At 48.7% G+C, this 22,402-nt stretch overlaps 1 protein-coding gene across 5 annotated transcripts in view; it reads left to right on the forward strand.

Annotated features, from left to right (window-relative positions):
- Positions 1–22,402, forward strand: part of DAG1 (dystroglycan 1) — a 148,270-nt gene that overhangs the window by 26,633 nt on the left and 99,235 nt on the right. The window contains exon 1 of one of the 5 annotated variants that reach the window (XM_054036087.1): positions 13,133–13,242. The exons of 3 other annotated variants lie outside the window; for them this stretch is intronic. Coding sequence is in view for 1 of the 2 variants with exons in the window: in XM_054036083.1 (XP_053892058.1) it covers positions 16,933–16,957 (25 nt within the window). In the remaining variant the exon portion in view is untranslated. Of the gene's footprint in view, positions 1–13,132; positions 13,243–16,917; positions 16,958–22,402 lie in introns of those variants that run through there. One more of the 5 variants, XM_054036083.1, reaches the window with a different exon arrangement.

Below are 22,402 nucleotides of genomic sequence, written 5' to 3' on the forward strand. Positions count from 1 at the left end.
ATATGATGTAACTGGATGCTTCATGCAAAAGGTCTCTTGTAAGGTATCATTACAAAGCTTATGATCTACTGAGTGTGGTCATCCTATTTGTTTGCATGTATTATTTCTATGTCTGGAGTTAGGAGAATAAGATATAAACTTGTATTACTGATGTAAACATGTTAAGTGGAAGCCATTATGGGTGCTTCAGAATTAATGAACTGTGAATGGGTTTGTTTACCTGCAAGCCTTCCTGTGTAGGTGTTTTCCAGCTACTAGGTAATGAAGAAGGGGGTCTTACAGTGACATGTGATCATGTCCTCTGAACTGGAATCCATCTTAAAACTGGTACTTTTCCATTTAGAAGGAGGGGTGAGGATCCAAAAAGACAAGATTCCTGCCTGGTACCAAAACTATAAAAGGGGGTGGAACAGAACAAAGGGGACTGCCAGTCATGAGAAATTCCCTAGTTACCACTTGAGCTGGAACTAACAAGTACTGTACCGGGGAAAGGATTGGGCCCAGACTAGGAAGGAGTCTAGTCTGAAAGAAGCTTATTGGAACATCTCTGAGGGTGAGACTTATTTGTGTTCAGTTTCTTAATGTATTAGGCTTAGACTTGTGTGTTTTTGCTTCATTTTTGCTTGTTGACTTTGTTCTGTCACTTGAAACCACTTAAATCCTTTTTATACTTAATAAAATCACTTTTGTTCATTAACAAATCCAGAATAAGTGATTAATACCTGGGGGAGCAAACAGATGTGCATATCTCTCTATCAGTGTTATAAAGGGTGGACAGTGTATGAGTTTACCCTGGATAAGCTTTATTTGGGGTTTGGATCCCATTGGGAGCAGGGTGTCTGGGTGCTGGAGACAGGAGTACTTGCTGAGCTGTTTTCAATTAAGTCTGCAGCTTTGGGGGCATGGTTCAGACCCTGGGTCTGTGTTGCAGCAGACTAGCATGTCTGGCTCAACAAGGCAGGGTTCTGGAGTCCCAAGCTGGCAAAGAAAATGGGCTCAGATAGTTTCAGCACATCAGGTGACAGTCCCAAGGGGGTCTCTGTGACCGAACCCCTCACAGTGGTGAATTTTCCATCCTTAGAGGATTTTAAGGCCTGGCTTGATAAAGCCCTGGCTGGGATGATTTAGTTGGGGTTGGTCCTGCTTTGAGCATGGGGTTGGACTAGATGAGCTCCTGAGGTTTCTTCCAACTCTAATCTTCTATGATGCAACTCCATGCTCTGGGTGGCCCTAAGTCTGTTTGCCAGAAGCTGGGAATGGGCAACAGGGGCTGGATCACTCTGATTGCCAACCCTAATCTTCAGTGATTCTTCTATGATTCTATGAGCTCCCAGTGCAATGCTGTGGCAAAAAGGGTTAATGCAATTGTAGGATGTAATAACGGGAGAACGTAGTAGGAGCAAGGAGAGGTGATTTTACCCTGCATATGGCATTGTGTGCAACCAGTACCGGAATTCTGTGTACTGTTCTGGTGTTCACATCTTCAAAGGATGTTGAAAACTACAAAGATAGTGAGTGAGCCTGATATGTCTGGGCTATGAGTTGGGATCTAGTGTGGGCTTGGGAAGTTAACAGCTTTCCTGATATGCTGCTGCATTTCTCACCTAAATTAGAATCCCTCAAAGTTACTGTTCTTGCTTTAATTTTAGCCCAGATTTAGCTGAACTTTAGAGCAGGAATGTGGGAGTCAGAGGAAAGTGACCTTTGTAGCTGGACAGATGCACTGCTGTGACTACCATTGAGTCCGTGCACCCATGCAGAGGCATGTTTCTCATGGAGTATGTTAAAATCTTGTTAAAGCATTGTTTGATCCCTCAACTCTGATACTATAAATGTTTAGGAGAATGTCAGATTGAAGAGAGTGTTTGTCACTGTCAGGAGTTCATTCTAGGCACATAACAAATGGGCTAGGAATCTCTAATGGGAGGGATAACTTTGACCTGAGGGTTTTTGTTTGTGGTTCTCAGTGGCAAGGTTCCTTGAGCACGTTCATGTGCATGTTGTATGCTGGACTGTGCTGTGGTGGCTGTTTGCTGGCATTTTAGCCCAGGCACATTTTTAGTGCACCTTAAGTAACTGCCAGTTTTCAGGCTTATTGGAGACTCTCCTCTTGTCCTTTCTCAGAGTGTGTACATCAATAGATTAGCATTTTCTTATGGGTCAGGTTGATCTGTGTTTGAAAGTTATGTTGTGATTAAATTTACAGCAAGTTTTTTGTGTAGTGGTGTCTTGCTTTCTTTACTCCAGAAGCTTGTTTTGACTAATGTAGAATCCAGAGGCAGATGCTACCTTTGGACCCCAAAAGAGTTAATTAGATGGGACTTCATAGGAAGGGATTCTTGTTTGGTGTGACTCTCTCAATCAAAAAACTAATTTCAAAACTAATTACCATCTGTGTAATAAGAAGTCTGCCAAGTTTGCTTTGTTTTCCCATGAGTTTGTTGTGACTGCAACATTATTTAGCACTAGTTTTATCAGTAAACACCCTTTGGGATGAGTGTTTTACATCTATCTGAAAACTATCCGGCCAAGTAAGAACTTCAGACTTATTTCTAACTTGATTTAAACAGAAACAGCCTTGCCTCTAATATAAGGTAGGGTGGATAAAAATCAATTAAAAATAAATAAAATCTGATCTCTTATTTAAATTGGATTTTTTATTTAAATGCAGGGTGTTTTAAAAATAAACTTGCTTAAAATTAAATTTGAAATTAAGCAACCTATGTTAAGGCCTAAACTTACCATAATCTATTGCAAACATTTAAATTAAAAAAATTACATGCTTGCTACCAAGTTTAAAAGAGTCAAACCACTTAACTGGTGGAAGTCACTTGCTAACCCTGAGTTTAAGTGCTAAACCAACTTTTGACAGCGCTCCTGCAGGTGCAAAGACACTATTTTCTTCATTTCAGTTTATTCAACTAGTTCAGTTCAGTGACTAGCTCGTTCACAGTCAAGAAAAAGCAATTGGGAAAAAGCAGGAGCACTTGTTTTTCCTCTTTCAATCCATGAATAAAAACTTCATGTGAGAGGATGAGATCTCATCTAAAATCTTGAAGGCTGGACATGGTGACCAGAAAGAATCAGTTCAGTTCACTAACTACAATAATACCTCCTCTATTTAATAAATCAGGTAGTTTTAAATGCAAAACATATTTTGATAATTTTTTAATGTATCCAACACACTTAAGGTAGTTTTATTTACTTAAAAAAAAAAAAAAAAAGCTGGTTTGTGCATTTATAATTGAATTTGAATTTCCATCCAAATGGTTTGATACAAATCACATGTAAAAAAAATTAATCTCAGTAAATGCATCATTCACCATTTTCTAACAATACAAAATGTAAAAAATAAGAATCTGCATAGATGCAAGTTAAGTTGTATAAATGTGCATAGATGTATTGTATTCTCCTGGTTAGCAAAAAGAAGCATCAAATTTAGTGTAAATGCTATATTTAGTTGCAAATCAGTATGCTTTAATGATTATCAACCAAGGAGAATCAGCCTTTCTTTAGGAAAATAACTAAAGTACAAATGCAAAACATGATTAAAATCAGTGATTTAAATCAAGATTTCCTGCTTGCTTATTTAAGTCATGATTAACATTGATCTGAATTGCTTTGATGTAAATCAAATGGGACAGTTACAGTGCCTGGCCCTTTGCCCAGAGGGGGAAAACTGAGCCTAAGGCCTTGGCTACACTTGCAAGTTACAGCGCAATAAAGCAGCCCCGGGCACCCTAACTCACTCCCTGTCCACACTGGCAAGGCACGTAGAGTGCTCTGACTCCGCAGCTAAGCGATGCTGGTATTCCACCTCGGCGAGTGGAATAACGTTTGCTGCGCCCCCGCGCCAGTGTGAACGAGGTGTTGCGTTACTGCGCTGTGATCAGCCTCTGGAAATGTCCCATAATCCCCTTAAGTCAAGTGGCCACTCCTGTCATTGTTGTGAAATCGGCTGCAGGAATGCTTTCAAAGCTCTGTTTTGTAGAAGCCGGCTGCTTATCAGCTCCAAGAATAAGCAAACATTTACTGTTTGCTGTGAGTGAGAGAGAGAGAGGTGGTGGGAGGGGGGAGGGTCTAAACTTACAAGACAGCATGCTGACACACTTAGCACCCCAAAAACCCACACTCTCTCTCTCTCTCTCCCCCCCCCCCCACATACACACAACACACTCCGTCTCACTCACACACACCCATTTCAAAAGCACGTTGCAGTCACTTGTATGCTGGGATAGCTGCCCATAATGCACTGCTCCCAATGCCGCTGTAAGTGCCTCAAATGTGGCCACGCCAGTGTGCTTGAAGCTGTCAGTGTGGAGAGACTGCAGCGCTTCCCCTACTGGGCTCTACGAAGGCGGGTTTAACTCACAGCGCTCTACATCTGCAAGTGTAGCCATGCCCTAAAAGTCCAGCATTCAGACTTTGTTTATGTCTATACAGCTTGCAGAAGCAAGCTTCCCAGCCTGGGTCAACAGACTGGGGTGGACTTCAGAGCCCAAGTTCCAGCCCCAACTGCAACTTCAAAGTGCTGTCTACACAGTTATTTTTAGAGCACTAGCATGAGCCCCACTAGCTCGAGTGTGCCAACTCAGGCTGGGAGGCTCGCTGCTGTGTAGACATACCCTTGAGGCAGGCTTGGAATTTCCTAGAAAAGCTAACAGTTCTCCAACCAAAACATATTGGAGGGAGAGAAATTATTCCAGTTTAGTACTAATGTGGACACAAAAACGAATGGATATAAACTGGCCGTGGGGAAGTTTAGGCTTGAAATTAGACGAAGGTTTCTGACCGTCAGAGGGGTGAAATATTGGAACAGCCTTCCGAGGGAAACGGTGGGGGCGAAGGACCTGTCTGGTTTTAAGATTAAGTTAGATAAGTTTATGGAGGGAATGGTTTAATGAAAAACATGATTTTAGCCAAAGGAATACAGTGCAACGGCAGGTAAATAGTATAATGGCTAACAAGGGTCAGGCTGGAGACTCTTGCCTACATGCTCGGGGTTTTACTGATCGCCATATTTGGGGTCGGGAAGGAATTTTCCTCCAGGGTAGATTGGCAGAGGCCCTGGAGGTTTTTCGCCTTCCTCCGCAGCATGGGGCAGGGATCACTAGCAGGGGGGTTCTCTGCCAATTGAAGTCACTAAGCCACAGGATTTGGGGACTTCAACAGCAGAGTCAAGGGAAGGGGTAGGGACGGCTTTGTGGCCTGCAGCATGCAGGGGGTCAGACCAGATGATCATAATGGTCCCTTCTGACCTTAAAGTCTATGAGTCTATATCACCTGTTTCTGCTGTGGTTTAGGTATTTTTATAGCTAACCTATGAAGCTTTTGTCTGAAAAATTGAGGTCCTGGGAAGGAGGAAAACCAAACCACAAATACGGCTTGCCATGTTTATTTTAGTCTCTGGAGTCACTCAGGCCAGTGTGAGGTTTTTATATTCTCCTACTGTTACAACAATATGCTAAATATATATTATAAAAACACTGGGAATGAGAAGAAAATCTTTGCCACTCGTGGAAGCTGAGGTACTGTGTGCTGTTGTAGCGAAGAGCCCCTGGAAGGAGACTGCAGAAGGGATCAGTAGTTAAATGATACTTTTGCATTCTTCTGTACTGTCCCTGGCTCATTAAGGGCCCCTCTGCCAGGCAGCTGGCCTTGATGTCAGTTATGCTTTGTATATGTGCATATATGTGCATTTCCATGGCGCACTCCTCCTTGCAGAGAAGGGTCTGCAGTGATACACTGCAGTAGGACTTAAAAATCCATTTGCTAGTGACAAGTAAGTACGCTTTCCATAGTGCATACAAAAAGGGGGGAACTTGGCTACCACTTCTGCAGAATTTAAACTTTTCATTTTTTTAAGTTCCTAGTTCTGGTTCTAAAGAAAAGTGTCCAAATGTGATCTGACGTAGTGCTGTCTCCCTGAGTCTCCACACATTTCAGCAAAAAGAACGAGGATTACGTGTGGCACCTTAGACTAACAAATTTATTTGGGCATAAGCTTTCATGCCCACAAAAGCTTATGCCCAAATAAATTTGTTAGCCTCTAAGGGCATGGCTACACTTGCAGATGTAAAGCGCTGTGAGTTAAACCCGCCTTTGGAGAGCGCAGTAGGGAAAGCACTGCAATCTGTCCTCACTGACAGCTGCAAGCGCACTGGTGTGGCCACATTTGTGGCACTTACAGCGGTATTGGGAGCGGTGCATTATGGGCAGCTATCCCACAGAACACCTCTTCCCATTCTGGCGCTGTGGCTTGTGGGAAGGGGGCATGGAGTGCGGGGCATTCTGGGTCCTGTCCCAATGCCCCGTGATGCATCGGTTCGCATCCCAGCATTCCCTTTGCTTCTGTCCACATTTGGCGCCATCTTTCAACTTTTTAATACTGCACGCTCTGTCTTCCCTTTCGGTCTGTGGGAATGGAGCCGGAACTGCTGAGGAGTATGCTGAAGAGTCTCGCCAGCACGTCACGTTTGGCAGTAGAGTTATTCCTTATGATCCAAACGATGATATCAGAGCTCCGACGATGATATCAACTCAAGTAACACATATGACATGAGTTTGCCTGTGGCATTCATGGACATGCTCACCACCGTGGAATGCCGCTTTTGGGCTCGGGAAACAAGCACTGAGTGGTGGGATCACATCATCATGCAAGTCTGGGATGACGAGCAGTGGCTGCAGAACTTACGGATGAGAGAGGCCACTTTCGTGGGTCTGTGTGACGAGCTCGCCCCCACTCTGCGGCGCAAGGACACTAGATTGAGAGCTGCCCTGATGGTGGAGAAGCAGGTGGCTATTGCAATTTGGAAGCTGGCAACTCCAGACAGCTACCAATCACTCGCTAACCAGTTCGGAGTGGGAAAGTCAACCGTTGGAATCGTGTTGATGCAAGTTTGCAGGGCTATTGATCGCATCCTGCTCAGAAGAATCGTGACTCTGGATAACGTGCATGACATTGTGGCTGGCTTTGCACAAATGGGTTTCCCTAACTGCGGAGGGGTGATAGATGGGACGCATATTCCAATTCTGGCACCAGCCCACCTAGCCTCAGAGTACATTAATCGGAAGGGGTATTTCTCTATGGTTCTCCAGGCGCTTGTGGATCACCGTGGGCATTTCATTGACATTAATGCAGGCTGGCCTGGAAAGGTGCATGACTCGCATTTTTTGGAACACTGACCTGTTCAGGAAGCTGCAAGCCGGATTTTTTTCCCAGACCAGAAAATCACCATAGGTGAAGTCAAAATGCCCATTGTGATCCTTGGAGACCCTGCTTACCCTTTAATGCTGTGGCTCATGAAATCCTACACAGGGAACCTTGACAGCAAGGAGCGGTTCAACAATAGGCTGAGCCAGTGCAGAATGCCTGTGGAGTGTGCTTTTGGCCGTTTAAAGGGCCGGTGGTGCTCTCTGTATGGGAAGCTGGACCTGGCCGATGACAGCACACAGATATAACCGTGGGGATGCTGTACTCTCCATAACATTTGTGAAGGGAAGGGTGAAAGCTTCACTTAGGCATGGAACTCGGAGGTTCAACACCTGGAGGCTGAATTTGAACAGCCAGAGAGCAGGGCTATTAGAGGGGCCGAGCGCGGGGCTGCAAGGATTAGGGATGCCTTGGGGGAGCAATTTGAGGCTGAAAGCCACCAGTAATGTCTGGTGCCCTGCACGGGAGTGAAGTGCAGTGGTTCCAATGTTAGTAAGAATCTGTGTTTGCTATGCTGACTTGCAGTGCCTGTTGCTTTCCTGGGCTAAGGTATCTTTTACTTTATGCAATAATAAAGAATGTTTTCAAAGCCAAAAAATCCATTTATTGAAAAGAAAATTCATTTATTGAAAAGACAGAACTGCTTGGGAAACAGGGGAAAGGGATGGGGTGGGGATATAGACTGAAGGACAAGTGCTAGTAGTAATAATAGGGCTCAGATTTTCCTGGATGTGATAGCTGATGGATTCCTTCACCAAGTAGTTGCTGAACCAACAAGAGGGGATGCCATTTTAGATTTGTTTTTGGTGAGTAGTGATGATCTTATAGAAGAAATGGTTGTAGGGGACAACCTTGGTTCGAGCGATCATGAGTTAATTCAGTTCAAACTAAATGGAAGGATAAACAAAAATAGATCTGTGACTAGGAAAAAATTAAGGAAATTAGTTAGGGAAGTGGATTGGACTGAAGAACTTGTGGATCTAAAGGCGGAGGAGGCCTGGATTTTTTCAAGTCCAGGTTGCAGAAACTATCAGATGCCTGCATCCCAAGAAAGGGGAAAAAACTCATAGGCAGTGGTTGTAGACCAAGCTGGATGTGCAAGTATCTCAGAGAGGTGATTAAGAAAAAGCAGGCTACAAGGAGTGGAAGATGGGAGGGATCAGCAAGGAAAGCTACCTTATTGAGATCAGAACATGTAGGGATAAAGTGAGAAAGGGCAAAAGCCATGTAGAGTTGGACCTTGCAAAGGGAATTAAAACTAATAGTAAAAGGTTCTATAGCCATATAAATAAGAAAACAAAGAAAGAAGTGGGACTGCTAAACTCTGAGGATGGGGTGGAGGTTAAGGATAATTTAGGCATGGCCCAATATCTAAACAAATACTTTGCCTCAGTCTTTAATGAGGAGCTTAGGGATAATGGTAGGATGACAAATGGGAATGAGGATATGAAGGTAGATATTACCACATCCGAGGTAGAAGCCAAACTCGAACAGCTTAATGGGACTAAATCGGGGGGCCCAGATAATCTTCATCCAAGAATATTAAAGGAACTTGGTACGTGAAATTGCAAGCCCATTAGCAAGAATTTTTAATGAATCTGTAAACTCAGCGGTTGTACCATATGACTGGAGAATTGCTAACATAGTTCCTATTTTTAAGAAAGGACAAAAAAGTGATGTGGGTAAGTACAGGCCTGTTAGTTTGACATCTGTAGTATGCAAGGTATTGGAAAAAATTTTGAGGGAGAAAGTCGTTAGGGACATTGAGGTCAATGGTAATTGGGACAAAATACAACATGGTTTTACAAAAGGTAGATCGTGCCAAACCAACCTGATCTCCTTCTTTGAGAAGGTAATAGGTTTTTTTTAGACAAAGGAAATGCAGTGGATCTAATTTACCTCAATTTCAGTAAGGCATTTGATATGGTTCCACATGGGGAATTATTAGCTAAACTGGAAAAGATGGGGATCAATATGAAAATTGAAAAGTGGATAAGGAACTAGTTAAAGGGGAGACTACAACGGGTCATACTGAAAGGTGAACTGTCAGGCTGGAAGGAGGTTACTAGTGGAGTTCCTCAAGGATTGATTTTGGGACCAATCTTAATCTTTTTATTACTGACCTTGGCACAAAAAGTGGGAGTGTGCTAATAAAGTTTGCAGATGACACAAAGCTGGGAGGTATTGCCAATACTGAGAGGGACTGGGATATCCTACAGGAAGATCTGGATGACCTTGTAAACTGGAGTAATAGTAATAGGATGAAATTTAATAGTGAAAAGTGCAAGGTCATGCATTTAGGGTGTGACGTGCAGTCTATATGGTTTTATAAAAATATGGTAAGTGAATATAATGTAACTGGAATATGCTTCATGCAAAAGGTCTCTTGTTAGGTATCATTACAAAGTTTATAGTCTACTGAGTGTGATCATGCTATTTGTATAAATGTACCACTCTTGTATCTAAAACTAGAAATATGAAATATAACTCTGAGGGCCTATTGTCATTATGTAAAGTGTGGGCCATTAATGATGGTTTGGAATCTTGATGACTCCCATTAACCAGGACCATTGTCTGCAGATAGTTGTGTTTACCTGTTAGTCTTCCTGTATATGTGTGCTGGCAAGTGGGTAATGAAGTCTTGCAGTGACGTGATCATGTCACCTGAACTGGAATCCATCTTTAACCTGGTGCTTTTCCAGTGAGGGGGGGTGGAAACCCAGAGGGACAAAGGGTTCCCGCCTTATGCAAAAGCTATATAAAGGGGTGGAAGAGAACACAAAGAGGAGAGGAGCCATCATGAAGAATCCCCTAGCTATCACTGAGCTGCAACAATAGCTGTACCAGGGGAAAGAATTGTGTCCAGGCCTGGAAGGTGTCCAGTCTGAGAAAAAACTTACTGAAGCATCTCTGAGGGTGAGATTATCTGTATTCAGTTTGATTAGGCATAGATATGCACATTTTATTTTATTTTATTTTGCTTGGTGACTTCCTTTGTTCTGTCTGTTACTACTTGGAACCACTTAAATCCTATTTTCTGTATTTAATAAAATCACGTTTTATTTAGTAATTTACTCAGAGTATGTATTAATACTTGGGGGAGCAAACAACTGTGCATATCTCTCTGTCAGTGTTAGAGGGCGAACAATTTCTGGGTTTGCCCTGCATAAGCTTTATGCAGGGTAAAACGGATTTATCTGGGTTTAGACCCCATTGGGAGTTGGGCATCTGAGTGCTAAAGACAAGCACACTTCTGGGAGCTGTTTTCAGGTAAACTTGCAGTTTGGGACGAGTGATTCAGGCCCTGGGTCTGTGGCTGGAGCCAGATGGGAGTGTCTGGCTCAGCAAGACAGGGTGCTGGAGTCCTGAGCTGGCAGGGAAAACAGAAGCAGGGGTAGTCTTTGCACATTGGGTGGCAGCTCCCAAGGGGGTTTCTGTGATCCAACCCGTCACATAGGGATTAATAACAAAATTTTTTGTTACAAACTGGGGACGCATCACTTGGAAGTAACAGAGGAGGAGAAGGACTCGGAGTATTGGTTGATCACAGGATGACTGAGCTGCCAATGTGATATGGCTGTGAAAAAAGCTAATGCGGTCTTGGGATGCATCAGGCGAGGTATTTCCAGTAGAGATAAGATGGTGTTAGTAGCGTTATACAAGGCTGGTAAGACCTCATCTGGAATATTGTGTGCAGTTCTGGTCTCCCATGTTTAAGAAGGATGAATTCAAACTGGAACAGGTACAGAGGAGGGCTATTAGGATGATCCGAGGAATGGATAACCTGTCTTATGAAAGGAGACTCAAAGAGCTTGGTTTATTTAGCCTAACCAAAAGAAGGCTTAGGGTAGATATGATTGTTCTCTATAAATATATCAGGGGGACAAATACTAGGGAGGGAGAGGAATTATTTAAGATCAGTACCAATGTAGACACAAGAACAAATGGATATAAACTGGCCATCAGGAAGTTTAGACTTGAAATTAGATGAAGGTTTCTAACCATCAGAGGAGTGAAGTTCTGGAATAGCCTTCCGAGGGGAGCAGGGGAGGCAAAAGACACATCTGGCTTCAAGACTAAGCTTGATAAGTTTATGGAAGGGATGGTATGATGGGATAGCCTAATTTTGGCAATTAATTGATCTTTGACTATTAGTGGTAAATACGCCCAATAGCCTGTGATGGGACACTAGACAGGGTGGGATCTGAGTTACTACAGAGAATTCTTTCTTGGGTGTCTGGCTGGTGAGTCTTGCCCACATGCTCAGGATTTAGCTGATCGCCATATTTGGGGTCAGGAAGGAATTTTCCTCCAGGGCAGATTGGCAGAGGCCCTGAGTTTTTGGATTTCCTCTGCAGCGTGGGGCACGGGTCACTTGCTGGAGGATTCTCTGCCCCATGAAGTCTTTAAACCACAAGATGAGGACTTCAATAGCTCAGACATAGGTCAGGAGTTTGTTACAGGGGTGGGTGGGTGAGATTCTGTGGCCTGCGTTGTGTGGGAGGTCAGACTAGAATATCATAATGGTCCCTTCTGTCCTTGTAGTCTGAGACCTGTTATCATACTCAGCCTTCCTGTCTGGAGTGCTGTGCAATGAGTGCTGCACTTCAGGATGGCTATACTGCATGGTGATGGGGATTGAGTGTAGTGGGTAAGGGTCGTAGTTTTCAGGGCTGGGTGGTGAAGCTACAGGTGGTGGAGGCAGCTGGTGGTGGTAAGAACCCGGATGTTGGGGAAAGTGGGTTGGAGGTGACATGGGGGCACAAAGGAAAGAGTTTTGGGACAAGAGCTGCGGGGGGTGGGGTTGGGTGGGAGAGGTGCAGTAGTGCTCTGCCTGCATTGCTACAAGCGCCTGTATCAAGTCCGCTTGGCGCTCCATGATGCTTAGCAGCCGCTCCGTGCTTTGTGCCGGCGATCCGCATTCTGCTGGCAGACCCTCCTTTCACTCTCCCGCCACTCCTGCACTTTTTGATTTTTCATTACTTGAATGCTGCATTATTTCATGCAACATGTCTTCCTTGCTTCTACGTGGCATCTTTCTGATTCTTTGGAGTCTTTCAGCCGGTGATAACACGGATGGCTGAGATCTCAAGGCTGCATCTGCAAAGGCAAAATGCAACACTTAACAGACGCAGCATTGTTCACAACAGACAGAGCAATGATACCCCCATACTTAAGGGCAAGCACAGTCTACACAATAGCATAATTTGCCCATCCCAAAGCGAGCACGCACAACCCACGGGAGCCCCAAAATGGTGAGTAAGCACAGGGTCAAGCGTGACTGATTGTTTCACGGCCGTACTGTCCTCTGGGTTTCTGTGCCTTGGGGAGAGCCAAAGTGACAGGGGGGCCCCTATACTGAACGCTATCCCCACATTTTCCACAGGAGTTCATCCTGGAAGATATCTTGCTGCTGAGGGTGACCTGGGAAGCAAGGACGGGTCTTCTACTGCAATGCGGCTTCCGCCTTGGCCCATATGCAGCTTGCCTGTGTGCAGCAATGGTCCCCCTCACCCCTCAGTTAGCCTGACTGGGACAAGGACCTCAGTGGCTATCCTGAGAAACCTGCGCAAGCACATTGCCCAAGTTCTGGCTGAGACTTTTGAAGAGGTCACTGAGGCAGATTACCGCGATGTGAGAGAGCACATCAACACCCTATTCCGCATCTAGGCATGCATGCAGCCCTAATCCTACTCACCCCAAGAGCCTGCATCGAATAACTTCCTTCCCAAAATAAAAGCAGTTTACTGGGAACCTCCTCTGGTGTTTGTCCTTCCCCAAGCACTGGCCACCGTGACTGGCTACCTTCCTCCTGGCTTGAGAACAGCTCCTGGCTCTGCCTCAGCACCCTCGCTCCCGCTTTGCTGCTGCTCCTCCTCCTCCTACCTTGTTGAACTGGGCTCTGAAGAGTCCATGGTGGTCCCCGGACTGGAGGTGTGGTCGCCCCCAAGTATCGCGTCCAGCTGTTTGTAGAAATGTCAGGTCGCAGGGACAGTACCGGAGTGGCGGTTTGCATCATGAGCTTTGTGGTAGGTATTCCGCAGCTGCTTCACTTTAATCTTGCACTGTAGTGTGTCCCAGTCATGGCCCCTTTCCATCATGTCCCTTGATATCTGCCCGAAGGTATTGTAATTCCTATGGCTGGAGTGCAGCTGGGACTGGACAGCTTTCTCCCCCCAAACACTGAGGTCCAGCAACTCGCCATTGCTCCATAATGGGGCTTGCCTGGCACGTGGAGGCACGGTCACCTGGAAAGATTCACAGAGAGCACTCCATGCCTAGCTGAGCAAACAGGAAGGGATTTTTCAAAATTCCCAGAGAATTTAAAGTGCAGGTCTGACGGTTGGTCACCTGAGGGCAGGGCAGTAGAGTTCAAAGTGATGACCAGAGTGGCTAGCACAGGCATTGTGGAACACTTCTGGAGGCTGATCAGAGCGCACTATAGGACCAGGGTGTCCACACTGGCGCCGTGGCGCTCCAGCAGGGGCGCAGCAAACGTTATTCCACTCGCCAAGGTGGAGTACCAGCAGTGCTGTAGCCGCGGAGTCAGAGCGCTATATGTGCCTTGCCAGTGTGGATGGGTAGTGAGCTAGGTAGGTGCTTGTTTAAAAAGGGGGGAAGGATAGCTCAGTGATTTGAGCATTGGCCTTCTAAACCCAGGGTTGTGAGTTCAATCCTTGAGGGGGCTATTTAGGGAACTGGGGTAAAAATCTGTCTGGGAATTGGTCCTGCTTTGAGCAGGGGGTTGGACTAGATGACCTCTTGAGGTCCCTTCCAACCCTGATATTCTATGATCTATGATTCTAGTGCAACCGGGGCTCCTTTATTGCACTGTAACTCGCAAGTGTAACCAAGGCCTAAGGTGCCACAAGTACTCATTCTTTTTGCTGATACAGACTAACAGGGCTACCACTCTGAAACCTGACACACATCAGTGTCTCTGCTGCAGCTCAGAGCTTTGCCAGACAGCAGGGGAGTTAATCCATTTAACTGCTGCTATTGAGAACTCTGTAGGCAGTGTGAAACTGACTATCAGGTCAATTTTACCCTGCTGCTTGGCTAAGTCGGGAGGACTCAGAAACAGATCTCCTGGATATTGCCTTCAGATATCACTGGGGATTTTCCTTCATGTATATTGGCCTGGCAAGTGGTATCTTGTAAATGGAAGGCTTACGCTGCCTCTCTCAAATGCTCTCGAAATTTCCTTTTAACACTTTGATCCTGGCAACTACCGGTCTGCAATTAGTATTGCAGTAGTGCCAAGGGATCCATAGAATCAGGACTTCACTATGCTAGGCACTTTACAGATATGGAACAGAGATGGTCCCTGCCCCTTGGAGCTTACAATCTAAATTGCACTGTTGCAAGATGAACCATCAACCCCAACTAACGTTAGGTCTGTGCAGAACACTTCTTCATGGAAGAAACGAGATGTGAGCAGACTGAGGCTATGTCTACAGTACAGCCTTTGTTTGCAAATCTTAGGGGTGTGAATAGTCTCCTGCTGACCTAGCTTCTGCCACTTGCGAGGTGGGTTTTTTATGCTGATGGGAGAGCTGTAACAATGCTGCCGTTGGTGGGACACAACTGAGAGTATCAATTCAGGACAAATTGCTTAGAACAGGGCAGTCACAGCCCAAGGCTGGGTGTCCTTTATTATTAAGGCACGCCAAACCAGCCAAACAGAGAAGACTTTGGTTTTACCCCACTGGCTAACCATAAGTTACGCAAGCAATTCCCTTACACTCCAGTTTCCCAGTATCACCACCAGTGCCACTCGTTATGGGGATGACTGGTCATGAAATACCCCAGTAAAAGAAAAGAGTTCTCCTGATCCCAAAGGACCAAGCCGCAGACCCAGGTCAAATGATAACTTAAATCTTACCCAAAATACACGCTTATAGCGAGTTCTTATTAACTAAAATTTATTAAAAAAGGAGAGAGAGAGTTGGTTGAAAGATCAATATACATACAGACTTGAGTTCAATTTCTTGAGGTCCAGTTACATAGCAGAGATGGTGAGTTTGTAATTGCCAAAGGTTTTTAGAAATAGTCCATAGGTTATAGTCCAATGTCTATATTCAGGGTGACTCCAGTCAATGACATTTCCAGCAGCCTCCTGGCCTGAGAAAACAATAGATTTACCTTTGTCTCCCCAAACATCATGGCAATTAGCATAGGGTAATTTATCCATTGAACAGTTCAGATACGGGTTACCACAACCTTCAAAGAGACACATAGACAATAATACTATTTCACTCAAGTGTCTTCCTACATGTTAATACTCCTTTTTTGATCTTTGATTCAAAGTCATAGTAATAGACAAAACTTGTTTGCTTACATCACAAGACCTGAGCAAACAACTACCCTTTTATCTCTAACAATGCAGGCTTGCATTTCAAAGCTCTGTTCATTCACATATCTTCCTAACAAGTCTTCCGCCATGGATCATGTCAGTCTGTGAGTTAATTAACTCTTTCTGGCCCTGTCACCTTTCAATGAGATATTTTACACTTATAACCTCACAGGAGAGCTCTCACCCGTTGGCATAGAGTGTCTTCCCCAGATGCGCTGCAGCAGCCCTGCTGTCCTGGTACAGCTGCACTGCTGCAGCGCTGTATGTATAGACATAGCCTGATGTGTGCACCTAGATTTTTATTCTTGTGCCTTTAATACTAGCCTACAGCTTGAAGAGCAGAGACTTTGTGGTGATGATTGCAGGACTGGAAGTCTTTCAGCTTGGTTAATCTGTATGCAGTTGACTCAGAAGTCTGTCCTTCAGAAATGTGTAAGGCTACCAGGCTCCAAGTGTTTGTTCCAGTAACAGATTAGATTAAAATTTATGGTTGGCGCCAAATAAATCTGCTGTGTTTTGGATTAAGGAGGTCTGGATTTAATTGTAAATATTACTACTTATGTCGTGTGAAGTGCCTATAGAAACCCACATTCCTAAGGTTAAGCTGGATTCAGTTGTATCTCTATTTTGCAATAACATAGCAGCATGCATGTAGTGAAGAGCAGAACTTATTTTGAGCACTCCATTTCCAGTGTGATGGGATAGCCACTGGGGAAACGGACCACTGGTTTGGATACATTGTCTGCTCACAAGTTTACCCCTTCTCATAACTTTGCATTGCACTGAGCGTTTGAGCCTGTCCACTGCTTTCAGGGATTCTTTGAAGCCTGTCCTTATTCAGCTTACTAGGCATGTGGCATTTCTTGGGGGCAGGTGAGAGTGGTCATGGAGCAGTGGAAGTTGGGTGAATTGAATTGAACAGGGCCGGATTAAGATAATCTGCGATGCTAGACATGCTCCCACGAATTGGTGCTGTAGCCTTGACCACAGCCTCTCTTTAGGGTGGTGGTAGCAAGGATCACCAGCACAAACTTTTGTTGGGGAAGCAAGCAAGTCAAGGGCTCCCTGTCTTCAGGCAGATGGGGGTCCAGGCCAGGATTTGGGAAGCTTCACCTTCCCCCCCTCCCCCCCCCCCCCCCACACACACACACATCCTAGCAGACATCCTCCAATGCCCCAAATAGAGCTGTGTGCTCTGCTGGGGTAGATGATGGTTTGCCCATCACCGCTGCAGCGGTGATGAGTTGGGGTCAGGACGAACTGTGGTCTGAATGTAGAAAAACTGAGGCTTCACATTTTATTCTTGTCCACCCAAAGAGCTGCACCAGGGCAACACCCTCTCCAGTCCAGCACCCAATTGCAGATGTGGGGTGGCAGATCTCCAGGAGGTAAGGGCAGGATGTCCTGCTGACTGGCTCTGGAGCAGACTAACTCATCTCCCTATGGGCTCCAGGCTGTATGTGATGTGAGGCACTTGCTTTACCCCTCCAGCGTCAGGTGCAGCTGCTACCCTCGGTCTCCCTCTGCTGTAGAGTAATGTAGAGTAAAGTCCACCCTTTCTGTGTAAAACGAGTCTCAAAAGCAAACTGCTCCAGTAAAATGGTCCTTCCCCAACTCATCACCCTCTGGGCTGCAGCCTTCAGGAGTTCCTCTTTTGGTGTAGAGTGGTAAGCACAATTCCTGTGGGAGAGCCCATGCCCTCCCTCTACCACAGCCTCCAGCCTGAAGGCCCGAACAGGGAAGTGGGCAGCGACTTTAGCTTCTGATGTTTGGCTGCTCTTACCTCAGAGCTAATTCCTGTGCTTGCCTCTTGGGCACAGGAGATCTGCTACCAGTGGCTAAAACCCAGACCCTCCCAGGTTCCTTCCCTGGCGCCCTTTCATCTGGGAGCCCCGCTGGCTTGTTCCAATCCCTGGAGATTCTGGCCAGCAGGCTGCTGCTCCCTCAGTGTCTCATCCTGTACAGCAAAAGGAAGCACTGCTTGCTTCCCCACTATGCATTGTTTGCAGCTCCCAAGCCCCTGCATAACAGCAATCCCCCAAATGCCTGTCCTGAAAGAGCCAAGGCCCAGTAACAAGTGGTGGGCCTGGGTCTGCCCTTAGAGACAGCGTGTCCTGCTGTAGGGACTCCAGAACCTGGGGCAGAAACCGGGTTTATGGTGGTCTGGAAGCAGCTGGAATTTGATGCCTGTGCAGCCATGGCAGAATAAACAGGCTTCCAGGGGGCCTCAGTGAGTAGGTCATTGGATGCTGTGCTTTGTGGGCAGTGACTGTTTAGACCAGGCCTGCACCACTCGTAAAGTGGTGAGGCCATATTACTCCAAAGAAAACAGCTGAGGGCTGAACCCAGCGAGCCTTTATAGACCTCAGGGGCCAGCCATGCCCAGGGGCTGCTCCCCAGACTAGGTTTCCCCCCCCCGAATTTCCCTGGAGGGAGCACAGCCCCCCCCCACGAGCCCTCCCCACCCCATCCCGGTGGCCCCTGTCCCGAGTCCACTCACTGGCTGTGCCGGGCTTGGGCCGCTGCAGCAGCTTGGCAGGGAGGAGCTGCCTTCCGGAGGCACCAGAGAGCCAGAGCGTCCCGTTTGCGGCAGCGGCGAGCCCCAGCAATGGAGGAGCCGGTGCGGTGCAGGGGGCAGCAGCCATGCCCCCCATCCCTCCTGCCTAGGCTGCAGCCCGGCGCTCCTCCCGGGTGCTCCTGCAAGCTGCAGCAGATGCATGTAGGCGCCGGCCCCCCATGCACCCCCCGGCTGCTCTCTTGCAGCCTGGCGCTTGGGCTCTGCAGCTTCCGGGAGTATGAGCCACCACCGCCCCTCCCGGAGCAGTGCCCCATGCGCCGGTGGCTCACATGCCCAGGAGCCGCAAAGCCCGAGGGGGGAGCCGGGGAGCACATGGGGGCCGCCAACCGCATGCATCTGCTACAGCCTGCAGGAGCCCCGGGGGGTGGGGGGACGTGCCAGGCCACAGCCTGCGCAGGAGTGGCAGGGAGCGCAGCTGCTCCCCACTATTGGTGCCGCCACCTTTGCAGGACTGCTGCGCCCCTGTGCCACACCGGCTCCTGTATGGCTGGGGCTCGCCGCCCCTGCAAGCCAATGCTCTGGCTCTCCAGTGCCTCCAGAAGGCGGCTCCTCCCTGCCGAGCCAGGCCACCGCTTTTTTATTGTTACCATGTTTCAACAATCAAAAAAGAGGACGGGGGAGAGCCCCACCCGAGGCCCGCCCCCATCCACTCCCTCTCATTTCCCACCCTCTCAGAACTCCCAACCCTCCCCCCCCACTCCTTGTCCTCTGACTGCTCCCTCCTGAGGACCCCCCCACCCTAACTGACCCCCTAGAACCCTACCTCCTACCTGTCCCCTGGCTGTTCCAACCCTTATCCAGACCCCCGCCCCCAGACAGACCCCCGGGACTCCCATGCCCCATCCAACCACTCCCCACCCCCTGACAGACACCCCCCCCCCTCCAGAACTCCCAACCTTCCTCCTGCTCCCTGTCCCCTGACTGCTCCGATCCCTCTCCACACCCCCGCCCCCAGACAGCCCCCCCAGGACTCCCGACCCATCCAACCCTCCTCCTGCTCCCTGACTGCCCCCCAGGACTCCCCTTATCACCATGCCGCTCCATGTGGAGCCGAACCAAACAAGCTGACGAGCACACAGCCCCTCCTCTGCAGAGTGCTGCGATGCTGAGGCAGGGAGAGCGGGGGAGGGACTCTGCCTGCTGGAGGCCAATGGGAGCAGCTAAATCAGGCCCAGGCGCCCAATCAGCCGTGCCACACTCTGCGTGAGGGGAGGTGAGGTGAGGGAGGAAAAATCGCGGACGCCCCCAACCCCTTGGCGCCCTAGGCGACTGTCTAGTTCGTCGGCCCTAGTGGTTGCACCGGCCCTGGGCGAACTCGACAGCCCCACCCTGCCGCTTGCCCTCGGCCCGCATGTTGTGCAGGCCTGGTTTAGACATTTGGATTATATTAAGTATCAGGGGGTAGCCGTGTTAGTCTGTATCTACAAAAACAACAAGGAGTCTGGTGGCACCTTAAAGACTAACAGATTTATTTGGGCATAAGCTTTCGTGGGTAAAAACCTCACTTTATCTGAAAAAGTGAGGTTTTTACCCACGAAAGCTTATGCCCAAATAAATCTGTTAGTCTTTAAGGTGCCACCAGACTCCTTGTTTTTTTGGATTATATTGGGGCTATTGAGGGGCAAAATGTCAACTAGCTTGCTATGGACTGAGAATGACTGAGGCTGGTAGCACTGGCCTGTGACTTGGCACAGTTCTTCGAGTGCTTGCTCATATCTGTTCCAATTAGGTGTGCGTGCGCTGTGTGGACGATCGTCAGAAGATTTTTACTCTAGCAACACTCGGTGGGTTGGCTGAGGTGTCCCCTGGAGTGGCACTCTTATGGTGCCAGATATATGCCCCTGCCAACCTAGCGCCCTCTCAGTTCCTTCTTACCATCTGTGATGGTCGTTGGAACTGTGGAGCGTAGCTTAGCTGATCGCCACCCTCCCTAGCATTCGCTTTAGTACCTGTTAATAGTTCTGATTAGTGGTTAATAGTTGTTAATAGTTAGTTACTTAGTGTAGTTAGATTTAGTTTACCTAGTGAGGGGGAGCGGGGCCATGCCTGGGTCTCTGGGTTTCAAACCCTGCTCAGCTTGCCTGAAGCCGATGTCAACGGGAGACCCCCATGACGCCTGCCTAAGGTGTCTGGGGGTATCCCACCAAGCGGACAAGCGCCGCATTTGCAAAGTTTTGAAGCAGAGGACCAGAAAGGAGTGGGACTCTAGATCATGGGTCTCAAACACGCAGCCCGTGGGGTGATTTTCTGCGGCCCGCGAGCCCCTCGCAGCCCCCCCCCACATCCTCCCCCAGTGTTTACCAGAGCGGTGACCCAACCTGCACTGGGAGCGGGGCAGGCTCCCTGCCTGCCCAGCTCTGGGAAGAGGCTGGAACATGGGGAAGGGAGGGCGGAGGGGCTGTGTGTGGCTGTTACTTCAGGCAGTGCCCCCAGCAGCTCCCATTGGCCGGGAACGGGGATCCGCGGCCAATGGGAGCTGCTGGAGGCAGTGCCCCAAACAGAAACACACAGCCCCTCCGCCTCCCATTCCCCACGTTTCCGCCTCTTGCGGGGGCAGGGCAGACAGGCAGGCAGGGAGCCTGCCCTGCCCCTGGTACGCGCCGGGCCAGATCCTACCCCCCGATCCCCTCCTGCAGCTGAACCCCCTGCACCCCGACCCCCTGCCATACCCTGCACCCCAACCCCCTGCCATACCCTGCACCCCTCCTGCACCCCGCGCCCCTCCTGCATCCCAACCCACTGCCCTGTGCCCCATGCCACACCGCTCCTGTGTCCTGACCCCCTGCCATACCCTGAACCCCTCCTGCACCCTGACTCCTGCCCTGAGCCCCCGCCGCACCCTGACCCCCTGCCCTGAACCTCCTGCCTCACCCCACACCCCTCCTGCACCCTGACCCACTGCCCTGAGCCCCCTGCCGCACCCTGCACCCCAACCCACTGCCCTGAGCCCCCTGCCGCACCCTGCACCCAACCCTGAACCCCCTGCCGCACCCCGCACTTCTCTTGCACTCTAACCCCCTGCCCTGATCCCCCTGCTGCACCGTGCACCCCTTGCTGTACCCCTCACCCCTCCTGCACCCCACACCCCAACTCCCTGCCCTGAGCCCCCACCACACTCCACATCACACTCCACACCCCTCCTGCACTCCCTGGGGGCAGGGAGGGGGTAGAGTTGGGGTGGAGATTTTGGGGAAGGGGTTGGAATGGGGGCAGGGAAGGGGTGGGAAGAGGCAGGGCTGGGGCAGGGCCTCATGGAAGGGGTGGAATGGGGGCTGGCGGGGGGGGAGGTGTCAGTAATGCGGCCCTCGGGCCAATGTACTATTCCTCATGTGGCCCTCATGGTCATTTGAGTTTGAGACCCCTGCTCTAGATTGAAACAGCTCCTTATGGAGTCGGGCGGCACTTAGCCCGGTCCCTTCCTCTTTGCGGGACCCGGCACCATCGTCTTCGGTGCGGAGTGCCTCTGCGGCACCAACTGGTCCGGCACCTCGTTTGGACTCTACTAAAGACTTGCAGCAGATCTCCCTGATGCCTCCACCATCACGGCGCCGGTCCCTATCTCTGAGTCAGAAGAAGAAGCAGCCCAAGCGGGTGCAGGCTACTTCTTGTTTGTCAGTTCGACAACCACCTACGCTTCCTGCGCCGCAGTTGGAGCCAGAGTTCAGACTCTGCAGCCTTGAGTCTGTCTTTTCAGAGAACAGACCCTGGCCATCGAAGGGTAGGTCCTCGAGGGTCTGTTGCAACTCTGGTGGTAAGCCAGAGATCTGCAGCCATGAGATGCGGTGCATGGCTATGCCCGAGGCCAGGGTCCTAGCCACCAAGTCCGCTGCGTCCAGAAAGGCCTGTAGGGAGGTTCTGGCCACCTTCTTGCTCTCCTCTACTAGAGCCCGAAATTCCTCTCTGGATTCCTGTGGGACCAACTCTTTGAATTTTGCCATAGAGAGCCACGAATTATAGTCATATCGGCTCAGGAGTGCCTGCTGGTTGACCACCCTGAGCTGCAAGCCTCCAGCCGAGTACACCTTATGCCTAAACAAGTCTAGGCATCTTGCGTCTTTAGATTTAGGCGCAGGGGCCTGCTGACTGTGCCATTCCTTCTCGTTGACCAAAGCTACGACAAGGGATCATGGTTGGGCGTGTGTGTAGAGGTACCCGTATTCCTTTGAGGGGACAAAGTACTTTCTTTCCACCCCTTTGGCCATAGATGGAATAGAGGCTAGCGATTGCCAGATTGTCTTGGCATTGGCCTGTATAG

The sequence above is a fragment of the Malaclemys terrapin genome, chromosome 7 (assembly GCF_027887155.1).
Source record: "Malaclemys terrapin pileata isolate rMalTer1 chromosome 7, rMalTer1.hap1, whole genome shotgun sequence".
Lineage (NCBI taxonomy): Eukaryota > Metazoa > Chordata > Testudines > Emydidae > Malaclemys > Malaclemys terrapin.